General features: G+C 49.5%; 1 protein-coding gene across 1 annotated transcript; it reads left to right on the top strand.

The window, feature by feature from the left end:
• Positions 1-473: 473 nt before the first annotated feature.
• On the top strand, positions 474-7,831 carry TMEM61 (transmembrane protein 61). The gene is made up of 2 exons (XM_007945969.2): positions 474-832; positions 7,555-7,831. The coding sequence occupies exons 1-2, from the start codon at positions 483-485 to the stop codon at positions 7,829-7,831; spliced, it is 627 nt and encodes a 208-aa protein (XP_007944160.2). The 5' UTR covers positions 474-482.
• The last annotated feature ends 5,354 nt before the right edge of the window (positions 7,832-13,185 follow it).

Raw genomic sequence — 13,185 nt, forward strand, 5'->3', positions numbered from 1 at the left:
TCACTTTCAGCAAGCAAAGTTGTATCGTCTGCATATCTCAGGTTGTTAATGATTCTTCCTCCAATCCTGATACCACATTTTTCTTCATATAGCTGAGCCTTAAGGAGGGACAATGTGAAGTTACCAGGCAAAGGGAACAACATGTACGATGGCTTAGAGATCAGCTTTGGGAATAGCATGGGTCTGAGTTTCAGCCCCTTACAGTCTGTGTGGCCTAGGGCAAGGCACCAGACTCTTCAAAGTTTCCTTCCAGTTTATTTTTCTGTGCATTTTTTCTTTGCCTAATTGAGATAACAGCCCTGCAAAGTCAAGAATATTATCTCCATTGTATAGATGAGAAAACTGAAGCACAGAGGGGCTAAGTGACTTCTCTAAGGTTGCACAGTGATCTCAGGCAAAGAAAGTCTAAAACCCAGGTCTTCAATACCCAGCAGGCCTTTCACATGGCCTGTGTCCTCTTCTCTCTCCTTCTCTGTGTCCAGATGTGTGACCGGGGCCATGTGGCCTCCAACCTCCGCTATTGCATCTTGGTCAGTGGCACCATGCTTCTGGTGGCTGGGACACTCTGCTTCGCCTGGTGGAGTGAAGGGGATCCAGGGGCCCCTCATGGCCAGCTGGCCTCACCCACTGGGCACCCTGCACCTGAGGCCTCCAGCCCCCTGCTCAGGTCGGTCAGCTTCTTGTGCTGTGGTGCAGGCTGCCTGCTGCTTCTCTCTGGCCTGCTGTGCTCCATCAAGGCCAGCACCTGGAGACCACCCCAATGGAACCCATACCACCTCTCCAGAGACCTGCACTATCTTACTGTGGAGACCTTGGAGAAGGAGAGCAGAAGGTCAGTGGGGTAGGGGCAAGGGGGAGTCTGCAAGTGGGGTCCAGTCACAGTATCTGTTATTGGCTCAGCAGATTCTCACAGGGTTCCTCCTCTGGAGCAGGTCTTGCCCTGTGCCCTGAGGATGTGGAGACTGCTTAGCATAGTCATGGAAGAGTCCAAAGCCCTATGACAGAGGTATGACAAACCAGAGTAGTTAAGACTATGAGAGAAAGGTGAACATGGCCCTGTGGAGGCATGGAGAAATCCAGGAAGGCTTCTTATAGAAGGTGGCAGCTGAGCTCAGTAAGGTAAGGAGCAAAGTAGTGTAGTGGTTAAGAGCTCAGGCACTGGGATCCTCTCCTGGTTCTATCACTAACTGGCTGTGGGCCTTCAAATAGGCCATGCAAGCTCACTAAGCCTCAGCTTCTTTATCTGAATTAAAACAATAATAATAATAACAACAACAAACCCACCATCATCTAGTCAATTCCAATTTATAGTAATCCCCATTGGGTTTCTAAGGTGGCAAATCTTTATGGAAGTAGATTGCCTCATCTTCCTTCTACGGAGCAGCTGATGGGTTTGAACTGCCTACCTTCTGGTTAGCAGTGAAATGCCGTGTGCGCCGCACCACCAGAGCTCCTTAATAATAACAACAATAATAGCAAAAGCTTGTATAGTACTTGCCGTGTGCCAGGCACTGTTCTAAGTACTTTTCACGTATTAACTCATTAAATCCTTACAGCACCCCTCAGAAATAGGTACTGTTGTTAGCTCCAATTACCGATGAGGACCCTGAGGTACGCAGGGTGTTAGAGCCTGAGCTTGCACCCAGGAAGTCTGGCTCCAGAGTGGGTGCTCTCCACCACTCCCTACCTCAGGGGGCACTTGGGAGAATAACATGTTATGTGGCTGTAAGGCTTAGCCCAGTGCCCAGCATACAGTTGTTGTTGTTATGTGCCACTGAGTTGGCTCCTTGGGTTTCTGAGGTGGTATCACTACAGAAGTAGATTGCCCATCCTTCCCACTGAGGAGTGGTTGGTGGGTTTGAACCACCAGCTTTCTGGTTAGCAGTCAAGTACCTTAGGCACTATGCTACCAGAGCTCCTCCAGCATACAGTAGGTAGGCAATAAAGGACAACGTTTCCTAAGCGGGTAAGGTGGAAAGAGAGAGGCCTTTTAGGCAGCAAGAAGAGCTTGTGCAAAGACATGGGGCTGGGGGTGGGAGTGGGACAAAATCTGATATTAAGACACTGTTTTTCAACCATTTTTTCATTATTGCCCCCTGCCTTCTTTCCCTGAGTGGCTCAAATAAATTCTAACTTGACTACTAACGATTGGCAGTTCTAACCCACCCAGTAATGCTGTGGAAGAAAGGCCTGTGATCTGCGTCTGTGAAGATTACAGCCACGAAAAGCCTATGCAGCAGTTCTAACCTGTAACACAGGGGTCTCCATGAGTCCGAACTGACAAATAGCAGTGGGTTTTTGGCTTAAGGAATCTTCTTAGACATTTTTTCTTCTCCGCATGAAATTTTAATACCACAGATACACTGTGTATCTCTTTATGTTCTGTACATATATCTGTGCTTCATACATGAAGAGTTTCACACACACACATCCCCTTCCCCCACACCAACCACTTTGCCCTATGGTGACTACATGTGTTATACGACGCTTAATGTTTCTTCATTCAACCAAATATTAAGTATGCCTACATCTCAGGGGTCTGAAGACATCGTTCCTAGTCTTTCTGTCTGTCTGCAAGGTAAGAATGATTGCTATCACTTACAGACGAGAAGGTAAGGCTTACGCAGCTGGAAAGTGGCAGAGCCAGCCAGCTACCAAGCTGGCCTTTCTCTTCCCACTCCACTCTAGGAGCACTGTGTTCTGGTGTATGAGGGTCCCAGGTTTCTGTGAGCTGCCCTGGGACCTAAATGTCCTTGTTCCCTTTGTTCAAGGGAAAAATGCATTCTGAGTTCAAGAACATAACCAATTATTCAGCCTGCTGCCCTTAAAATCAGAGACTCTACAATATCCAGTGTGTGCCACTGAGTCAAGCTTTGGTTTGAATTGACTATTGGAGTGAAGGGAAGTGCCTGGGGACTGTCTGACCAAACACTTGCTTCTCTGATGAGATATCTGGGCCTCCAAGAGACCAAGTGAGCTACTTGGTCACACTGTGTGTTAATGGTCAGTTGGAGCCAGGCCAGGCCCCAGAACACTCCAGGTCAGAGCCTGTTCCTCCCACTGCATAGGCCCAGGAGAGGTGGTGGGGTGAGGATGAGAATGTTGTCTGTACACAAAGCCATGTTAATCCAACAGAGTCCAGGCCACAGCTGTACCTGCCAGGTGGGGCCCCTCGGCCCTTATTCCCAGCAGAGCAGGTCAAGAAGGAAGTCCTCCTTGGAGGCCACAGGGTGCTCCCGGCTGACTGGGCTCTGGGACCCCAGTCCTAGATGCAGAAACAGGTGGCTTGGTGTTGGAGAGGCTGTGTCTGTTAGCAGACCCAGATCACCTCTGCTGCTGGCCAGCCTGGCACCTGGGCCCTATGGAGAGGCTGCTCTGCTATTCCTGGCCTCAGGTACCTTGCTCTCTGGGGGTGCCTGACTGTGGGTAAATTCCACTCAATGATAAGGGCCTCCTGACAAGTTTCCACATATTGTTGTTGTTAGGTGCCATCAAGTCGTTTTCAACTCATAGTGACCCCATAGACAGAGTAGAACCCTCATAGGGTTTTCTTGGTTGTAATCTTTATGGAAGCAGATTGCCAGGTCTTTCTGCTGTGGAACTTTGGATGGGTTCAAAAGGCCAACTTTTTGGTTAGCAGTCCTCTGCTTAACCATCTGCACCATCAGGACTCCTTCAGTTTCCTCATTTATCACCTGTTTATTCTTTCATGCATTTAACCAATATGTATTGAGCAACTACTATTGGTGAGGTCTCATTCAAGGATTTGACAGTGCATCAGTGAATAAAACAGACAAAATCTCTGCCTTCAGGGAACTTACATCTATCTATTTATTTATTTATTATTGTGATTGGGTGGAAATTTACAGAACAAATTCACTTTCCATACAGCAGTTTACATACACTTTGTCTCATGACATTGAGACAATGTCTCAACTTACCACAATGCAACAGCTCCCTTCCCACTTCCTCCCTGATAGTTACCTCTCCCCTGTGTCCAGCCCTCCATGCACTCCTGCCCCCTGAGCAGTCTCCCTGTGCATAAGCATACCTTCTTTCTCCCATGATTGTTCTCTCCAAGGAATGTATCTACCTCAGGTAAATGATTGTCTTTTGTTTGTCTGGAAGCCACAGGTGCGGGTTCAATTCCAGACCTGAAGGGCAGCTAGGGGCCATAGTCTCAGTGGTTCCACCAGGCTCTGTCGGACCAGCAAGCCTGACCGCCCTCCCCCCTGCCCTTTTCTTTTCTCCAAATGAATTTGAGTTTTGTTCCACGTTGTTCTCCCTCTGTAAGGGAGCTTACATCTTAAATGCAGTCCCTAAATGAGGAGGTTTGACATAAGGCCTCACAGGGGTCCCACCCTCAGTACATACCGCAGAAAAGTCATGGGCTGATTCAGAACTGGGGTTTCAGTCTCTGCCCCTTCTTCCTTCTTCTTTTTTGAGTTGGGTGAAAGTTCACAGAGCAAATTCATTTTCCATACAGCAGCTCATACACATTTTGTCTTATGACATTTACTGCAATTCCCCACAACATAACAGCTCTCTTCCCACTCCCTCCCCATAGTTACTTCTTCCCTGTGTCCTTCCCTCCCATGCACTCCTGCCTCCCCCCCCACACACACACACAGCAGTCTCCCTGTGCAAACACGGCCCTTTTATTCTCCCATGAGTGATCTCTCCAAGGAGTGCATCTACCTGATATAAATGTTCAGCTCATATGCCTGTCTGTTGTTTGTCTGGAAGCCACAGGAACGGGTTCAATTCCAGACCTGAACGGTGGCTAGGGGCCATAGTCTCAGGGGTCTCACCAAGTTCTATCAGACCAGCAAATCTGGTCTTTTCTCTGTCCTTTCTTTATAAGCTAGCTGTGTGACCTTGAGCAAGTCACTTCACCTCTCTGAAAAATGCATTCTGCTGTTCACTAATTGATTTGAACCTCATCTGGCTGGCAGGTAGGTGTATGGATTAGGCCCATTTTATAGATAAGAAAACAGATTTAGTGAGATCAGATGCGTAGTGGGGAGATGTGATAGGTGGATTTAGCTTGAGCTTCTCAATCAGGCAAAGCTGGGGCTTTGCAGCTAGTTGATGCATGACCTTTACTCATCTGCACAATGGGAGGTCATGAAATTGGATTGGAGAGCTTAGTGCTAGGCAAATAGTATCCCTCTCCCCTTCTATGATTGCTTGCTTGACTCAACTGAAGGGCAGTGAAGCACCTGTCCCAGTTCTCCTGACCCCCCAGGCTCTGCCCCTGGCTCAGTGGAATGGAGACCACAGGGGCAGGACTGTCCCACATGCCACTGCAGGGTGCTGCATCAGAAAACACCAGAATGGCGGACCCCTGGATTGTGTGATGCTGCTGCTCTGGATGGGGCCCTGTGCTCCCAGAAGTCCTGGCATTCTGGGCCATGACCAGGGAGACCTAGGGCTGGGTGGGCCCTGCTGGCCACTGGAATGGTAGCACATGGGGTGAGGGCCACTCCACGTCTGTCTGCTAAGCAAGCTTCCTGCTATGGCTGCGCTCACCAGCATCTGTCCCCTGCTCTGCCAGCTGTCACTGGTAGGGTGGCCCCATGCACGCCCAAAGCCTATCTCCTATCTCTCCAGCTTGGAGCAGCTGGGGAGGGGCAGGAACATGGCAGAGAGGTAAACAGGAAGGAGAAATAGGGCCTCTCCTCCACATTTTTCTGGGTGCTTTCAAAGACTTTTCATTTCTTTCTTCTGCTCAATCTGTAAAAATGTCCATTTTACAGATGAGGGGAGAGAGATTCAGAGAGGATGTGAACACAACTAAGGTCACACAGCCATAGAACCCATCTTGCCTGTTTCCTGGAGGAATATTATTTGTCCTGTCCTACATATGATGCTGGAAGCTCTGAGGAGGGTGAGGCCCCCTACTGCCTTCCTCAGCTGCAGGGCTCTAGAGCCATTTTTCAGAGACAGAGTCTATGAGATATGCTCACAAGAGCACTGGACAGGGAGCCAGATCTGGTATCTGACTGGTGCTCTGCCTGATACTGGTGCATAAGCTGGGGTTCAAATCCAGAATACCCTGGTCTGTGACCCTGATCTGTGAAGAGAAGCAGTGAGCCTGCCTCCCCAGATGGCCACTTTGAGGGCTGTGGGCACTTTGGCTGATGTGATAGTTCAGTTTGTGTGTCAACTTGGCTGGGCCTGGTTGAGTGGCTGGGCAACTGAATGTAGTTATTCCCCATGGTAAGATTGGTAATTAACTCCATGGTGGAATGTACTGGAGCAGCTGAGTAGCTGCGTTAGGGATGTGGTCTGCTTCCCGTATATAAGAAGCAGTTTTGGGAATGGTCTCTAGCTTATGGCACGCTCGGACCCTGCATGAAGCCATGTCATTGTTCAGCAGCCTGCCATGCTCTGCCGACCTTGGGACTTTCAATGGACTTGAGTTAATGGTCTGCCGTGTGGTTTGGTAACATCGGGACTGTGCCTTTTTATTTGTTGACCTTGGGCTTGTTAGCCTCAGCGGCCAGTAGCTGCCTGAGTGAAGAAAAGCCTCTAACTTCAGTGGGCCAGGAGCAAGAGGCAGAGCTGAAGCCCAAGGTTGAGGGGCTTTCACCCAGCCCCTAGAGCCTGGCACTTTGAACTCAGACTTAAAGCTTCCAGACTATAAGAAAATGAACTGTTTGTTAAAGTCATCCCATTTGTGGTATATTCCTGTCAGAATGGTACTAGGTAACCAGAATAGCTGGGATGCTGGTAATGTGTTCTGGGGATCTGGCCTGCAGAGCCTGGTCAGAGGAACCTCAGAGGACCTGGTCTCTGCCAAGTCTCTGCAGGGTGGCCCAGTAAGGGGAGTCACGGGACCACTGGGCTATTCAGAGATAGAAATGGCTGACTTGCTAGATAGTGAGCTCACCATCCCTGGAGGTATGCAAGTAGAGGTAGTCACTTGGCAGAATTATGATATCAGGACCTCAAGCACCCAGGTGTGCAGAAGAACCAGAGATCTCCCATTCTGCCCTGAGCATCCATGACTCTGGGTCTGATAAGGAATATTATAAGGGAGTCTTTCTGTCCATGCACCATCACTTAGTCATTCAACAGCTCAATTCTGAACACTTTTCCTCAGCCCTGGACATTCGGAGCTAGTCCCTGCCCTAGGTGACAACCAGGAAGGTCATTGTGGTTACAGAGCCCAGAGCAGGGAGTGGGAGCTTTGCTGGGGGTGGGACAGATCAGAAAATCTTCCTAGAGAAAGGACAAATGGAGATTGACTGGCGGGGAAGGGGAAGTAGGAGAGAAGGGCTTTCTCTGCAGAGACAGAGGAGGCAAGAGGTATGGTGGATGCATATAGGTAACTACTGCAGGGGCAAGGATGGTGGGATGGAGAGAGGAGAGGTTGGCAGGAGCCAGCTCATGCCAAGTTTTGACTATGTATCTGTTGCACCCAGGAATCCACAAGAGTGTGGGCCAGGGCACGAACTCTTTCCCCATCCCCAGCCTTCCTTACTCTTGGCACACAGTATATTTTTACCTTAACCTCTGCTAACAGCCTCTCTTCTCCTGTCCCCATAGGACACCAAAGGTGATTACCATCCCCACCTACGAGGAGGCTGTGTGCTGCCCACTGGCTGTGGCTGGTGGAGGGCTGATACCACCTGCATATCCCACAGAGAAAGACCTGAAGTGCAGTGCCTCAGGGGATGCCCCACTTGGTACCCAGCCCCCCTGGCCTCCACCCAGCTACGAGAGCATTGTCTTCGCCCCTGATGCCGTCTTTGGAGAGACAACACCTGGGGCTGCATCCTCCCACCCCCGCCTGTTCCTTCAGACTGCAGGGGGAGGAAGCTAAAGGCTCCTTTACAGGCCCTGACGCCAGAAAACAGACATGCAGGTGCCTCTTCCAGGGTCTGGTGCAGTACCTGGTACACAGCAAGCATGCAATAAATGTTTGTTGCTAAAGGCTGTTTTATTTCTCAATTGCCATATAAAAAACCAACCCAAAACAGTGGCTTAAAATGACTCCCATTTTATTATATCCCATGATACTATGGGTTGCCTGGGCCCAGCTGGGTGGTTCTTCTGTTCCATGTAATGTCGGTGGGCTGCAGTCATCATGAGACTCGATGTTCAAGATGGTACATTCACACGGCTGGCAGTTAATGCTGGCTGGCAACTGCTCCTCCAAAAAAAAAAAAAACTTTTCGCCGTCAAGTTGATTCTAACTCATAGTTACCCTATAGGATAGAGGAGAACAGCCCAATAGGGTTTCCAAGGTGAAATCTTTACGGAAGCAGACTGCCTCATCTTTCTTCCCTGGAGCAGCTGGTGGGTTCCAACCACTGACATTTTCATTAGCAGCCAAGCACTTAACCATGGAGCCACTAGGGCTCCTCTGTGATACAGATGAAAATAATTGAGGGCTACAGTTGGAGACAGGGCTAGCCCAAGGTCAGACATTGAGGTGAGGTTATAAGGAAAAGAACACTGGCTCTGAATTCAGACCACATAGGAGCTCTGGGAGCTTAGTGCCTAAGGCACTTGACTGCTAACCAGAAAGCTGGCAGTTCAAACCCACCAGCCACTCCTCAGAAGAAGGTTGGACAATCTACTTCCGTAGTGATACCACCTTGAAAACCCAAGGAGGGGTCACTATGAGTTGGTGTAGACTTGACAGCACATAACAACATGCATGGACTGTGCCATGCACTGGTTTAGTGACCTTGAACAAACAACTTTACCTCTCTTCCCTTCAGCTTTCCCATTTGAGAAATGGAAATTACAGTGACACCAGCCCCCACCTCAGAGTCACCATGAGGGTTAAATGAGATGATAAACCAAACTCACTGTCATGAGTCGATTCCGACTCATAGTGACCTTCATTGGGTTTCCGCGGCAGTAAATCTTTATGGAGGTATATTGCCCCACCTTCCTTCCATGGAGCAGCTGGCAAGTTTGAACTGCTGACCTGGTTAGTAGCCAAATGCTTACACACTATGCTACCAGAGCACCTTAAATGAGATGATAGCAGCTGACATTTGAGTTCTTACTCAGCAGGCTTAGGCCTAACAGGTGAATTAAATGCAGATCCCTTAGCCCAGTGCCAGGTGTCTCTTAAGTAAGCAGAGGTGACCTCCCCATACTATGTGTGCATTTGGCCTCTGCCCCCATACCTCCTGTAACAGGGACCTGGGTACCTCCCTTGTTTTCTAAATGTGGCAGAAATACCTGTTTTCTGTCCACACAAACTACATTGCTACCTCTCCACCCTATCCCATTTCACAGGGGAGAAAAACCAGCTCAGAGAGAGTAAGTCACCTGCCCAGGGTCACAGAACAAGCAGAGATTCCAAACCAAGTCATGTGTTGAATTCAAAGCCAAATCTGCCCAGGGGCAGATTTAGGCCCTTATCCTGGCCCTGCAGCACCTTGGGGCTGCTCCCTGTGAGCTTCATGAACTGAAGGACCCTAAGGAAGAGGCTCACAGCAGGGGCCCCATGCTGAAGACACTGGCTTTCATTCCTGGAGCAAGTGGCAAAGTTTACTCCTCTCAAACCAGCTCTGGTGGCATAGTGCCTAAGGCATTTGCTAACCAGAAGGCTGGTGGTTGGAACCCACCAGCCGCTCCTCAGAAGGAAGACGGAGCAATCTACTTCCATAGTGATACTGCCTTGGAAACCCAAGGAGGGGTCGCTATGAGTTGGATCTGACTCGATGGCAGTGAGTTTGGTTTGTTTTGGAAAACCAGACTGGCTTTTCCACATCTAATAATGACAACTTTTTTTTTTTTTTTTTGCTCAAAAGTCTTTCCAGCATTTTTTATTTATCTCTTTCCCTCACATCCATATCCAATAAACTCTTCAAAACACCTTCAGAATTGACTGCATCTCACTGCGAGGTCCAAGCTCCACCATCTGGGCCTGAATCATCATGTAGCCGCCCATCCAGTCTCCCTGCTACCACCCATGTCCCCTGCAGTCTAACCTCAGCTCAGTGACCAAAGTGAGCCTGTTCACACCCAGGTGGGATCACAACCCTCTCTCCTGGCTCAGAACCCTTGTGGTGTTGCCTCACTTTGAATAATGAAAGCCCTTACAGAGCCTGCCCTCCCTCCTTGTCTCTGGTTCCCTAGCTCTCTCTGCCTCCTCACCCTCTGGTTCCAGCCATTCCCACCTGGGTCTTTGCACTTGCCTTTGTCTGCAGGAAGCTCTCCCCTAGGGCTCGCTCCTCACCCCTTCTCCTGAGGCCTTCCTTGGCCACTCTGTTTAAAACGGAATCCTGCCTGCATTCCCCGCACTCCAGGCTTACTTCCTGTGTTATTAGTCCTCTCCATGTTTGTCACCATTTAAAATGTTCTATATTTTACCTTTTCAATGTGTTTTTAAAAATGTTTATAGTATGTTTCTCCCCAGCACAATATAAGCTCCACTAAGGCGAGGAATTTTTTGTTTCCTTCCTTTGTGATTGTATCCCTAAAACCTAGAAACAGTGCCTGGCTCTTGGAACATACTCCACAGATATTTGTTGACTGAACTACTGAATTGATAAATGTCAGGCCATCCAAGTCCACCCAGAGTGCCTCAGAAGAAAGGCCTGGCTGTCCATTGCTGAAAAATCAGCCACTGAAAACCCTATGGAGCACAGTTCTACTCTGACACACTTGGGGTTGCCATGCATCAGAATTGACCAACTGGTTGTTTGGTGTTATTACCGTTATTGAACCGTCTCTCAGTAAATGGTTGCCACCATGCACTCAGCCACACAAGCCAGACCTTGTGCATCTTCCATGACCTCCCCCAGCCCCACAGCTCTTCCTCCTGGGTCCCCTCATATGCCTTCCTCCCTTCTTCTCCATTTCTCCTGTCATTGCCTTGTCCTTCTCAGTATTACCCAGGCCAATCTAGGAGTGAGGAGGCATGGTTTTCAACCCCGCCTCTCCCCTGCCTTGCTGTGTGACTGTGGGCTAGTCACACATACACCCCTCTCAGTTTTCCATCTGTATCAAAAGGGGAAGGCCCTCAACAAGATGGGTTGACACAGTGGCTGCAGGGATGGGCTCAGGTACAGCAGGGATCATGAGGCTGGCGCAGGACCAGGCAGTGTTTCCTTCTGCTGTGCGTGGGGTCTCCATGAGTCGGAGACAACTCAGCACCTAACAACAGCAGCAGCAGCAGCATTGGAGGAGGAACTTTATCAGGCCCTCTGCAATTCCTAAAGAGTTAACAGTGTCCCAGGCTGGGAAGCTGAGCCTTCCTTCCCTCCTCACCCCAAAGTGAGGAATTTCCCAGGAGGCAGGTGAGTTAATATGTAGCAGGTGTGACCAGGAGGTGCCACTTTTACCAGGCTGCAGCTGGCAGGGGCAGGGCTGGGGAGGCTGGAAGACTGGAAAGACCTTTCTTGCTTTTCTCTGTGTATCAGCTCATCTGGGCCCTAAAGCCTCAGGAATCACTGTGTCTGCTGCCTTTGTTTCCCAGATGAGGAGAGTGGGACCAGGGAGGAGACTGGCTCAAAGTTACCAGTGCCTTGGAGGCAGAGCCAGGGCCATGGACCCCAGTCACCTCACTGTGACTGGGAGACTCTTGTGTCTGCTGGCTGGCCCATGCAGGGGTCAGGAAGTCACATAGGGGCAGGGTCACAGCTCAGCAGCCCCCAGAAAGTACCGGTTTATTTCCTGATCTCTTTCTTCCTGGTCCCAACTGTCCAGTTTCTTCACCACCATGCAGACCCCACATCCCTGGTGCCTGATACCTGGGCCTTGGACATCAGGGGCCTTCACAATATTTACTGTACTTGAGCCCATCATCGCAGCCACTGTGTTGATCAATCTTGTTAGGAGTCTTCCCCTTTTTTCAGTGACCCCCCTACTTTACCAGGCATGATATCCTTCCCCAGGTACCAATTACTTCTGACAATATAACAGAAGTAGGTGAGACGAAGTCTGGTCATTCTAGCTTCTAAGGAGGATTCTGGCTGTACTTCTTCCAAGATAGATTTGTTCATTCTTCTGGCCACCACTCATCTGTCAGTTGTCATACTGCAGTAGCTTGCACGTTGATGTGATGCTGGAAGCTATGCCACCAGTGTTTCAGTTACCAGCACCATCACCCATGGTGGATGGATTTCAGTGCAGCTTCCAGACTAAGACAGATTGGGAAGAAGGACAGGGCCGTCCACTTTAGAAAAAATCGGCCACTGAAAACCTTATGAATAGTGGTGAGACATTGTCTTGCAGGCCATTTTAAGTCCTTTAGCTTTTACTCTGATAAGACAGAGAATCATTTCAGGGTTCTAAGCAGAGGTGACATGATCCGACTTGGCATTTGTGTTGGAAGGGTCAAGAGTGGAAGTAGAAAGATCAGTTAAGGGGAGAGGTGGTGGAGGCTCAGACAAGATTGGTGAGCAGTAGTAGGGGGTGAAGAGGGATCAGATTCTTATATTTTGGAGGTAGAGCCAACATGATGCAGATGTGAGGAGGAAGTGAGGACAGTGGCTTGGATATCTAGCTGGGAAGCCTGGATAACCAACTGGAAGGATGGCACTTGTTGACCTGGGAGGAGCAGGTCTGGGGAGCAGGGGAGAAGCATGCAATGCAGAACAAGCCTGTGCACAGCATTTGGAGTTTTATCTCCAGCCTTGTACCAGTGCTTTCTTGCCTCTGTGCCTTTGCACATGCTAGTCCCTTTGCTATGGTGGGGGAGTGCCTAAGGCACTTGACTGCTAACCAGAATACTGGGCGTTCAAACCCACCAGCCACTCCTCAGAAGGAAGACAGGGCAATCTACTTCCAGAGTCATACTGCCTTGGAAATCCAAAGAGGGGTCGTTATGAGTTGGATCCGACTCCACCGCAGTGAGTTTGGTTGGGTTTTAGTTTAGTCACTTTGCCTGGACTATTTTTCCGGCTGTCAAGAGAATTCCAATTCGCTTCTCAAAGATCCCTTCTGTGAATCTGTCCCCTCAGTCTACCCTCGTAGACACATGCTGTGTTGTCCACATGCTGGACCTCACGTGTATCTCAGAGCATTTGCCACATTGTCCCAGAAGGGAGAACTGAGTGCCCTCAACCTCTGAGGCACCATGTTTAGCAGCATTCCTCACACCTGAGTGTCTTCATATACTAGGTGCTCAGTGAATACCTAAGGACTTGGTTTGAATCCTGGTTCTGCCATTTATAAGCTCTTTGACCTTGGGCTGCCCACCTTGAGGCA

This window comes from Orycteropus afer, unplaced genomic scaffold (assembly GCF_000298275.1).
Source record: "Orycteropus afer afer isolate SDZICR_OR568_19922 unplaced genomic scaffold, OryAfe1.0 scaffold00145, whole genome shotgun sequence".
NCBI lineage: Eukaryota > Metazoa > Chordata > Mammalia > Tubulidentata > Orycteropodidae > Orycteropus > Orycteropus afer.

Coding starts and splice junctions, on each gene's coding strand:
- TMEM61 (XM_007945969.2), top strand. CDS start 483: ATGTGTGACCGGGGCCATGTGGCCTCCAACCTCCGCTATTGCATCTTG. Junction 833..7,554: donor TTGGAGAAGGAGAGCAGAAG/GTCAGTGGGGTA, acceptor CTGTCCCCATAG/GACACCAAAGGTGATTACCA.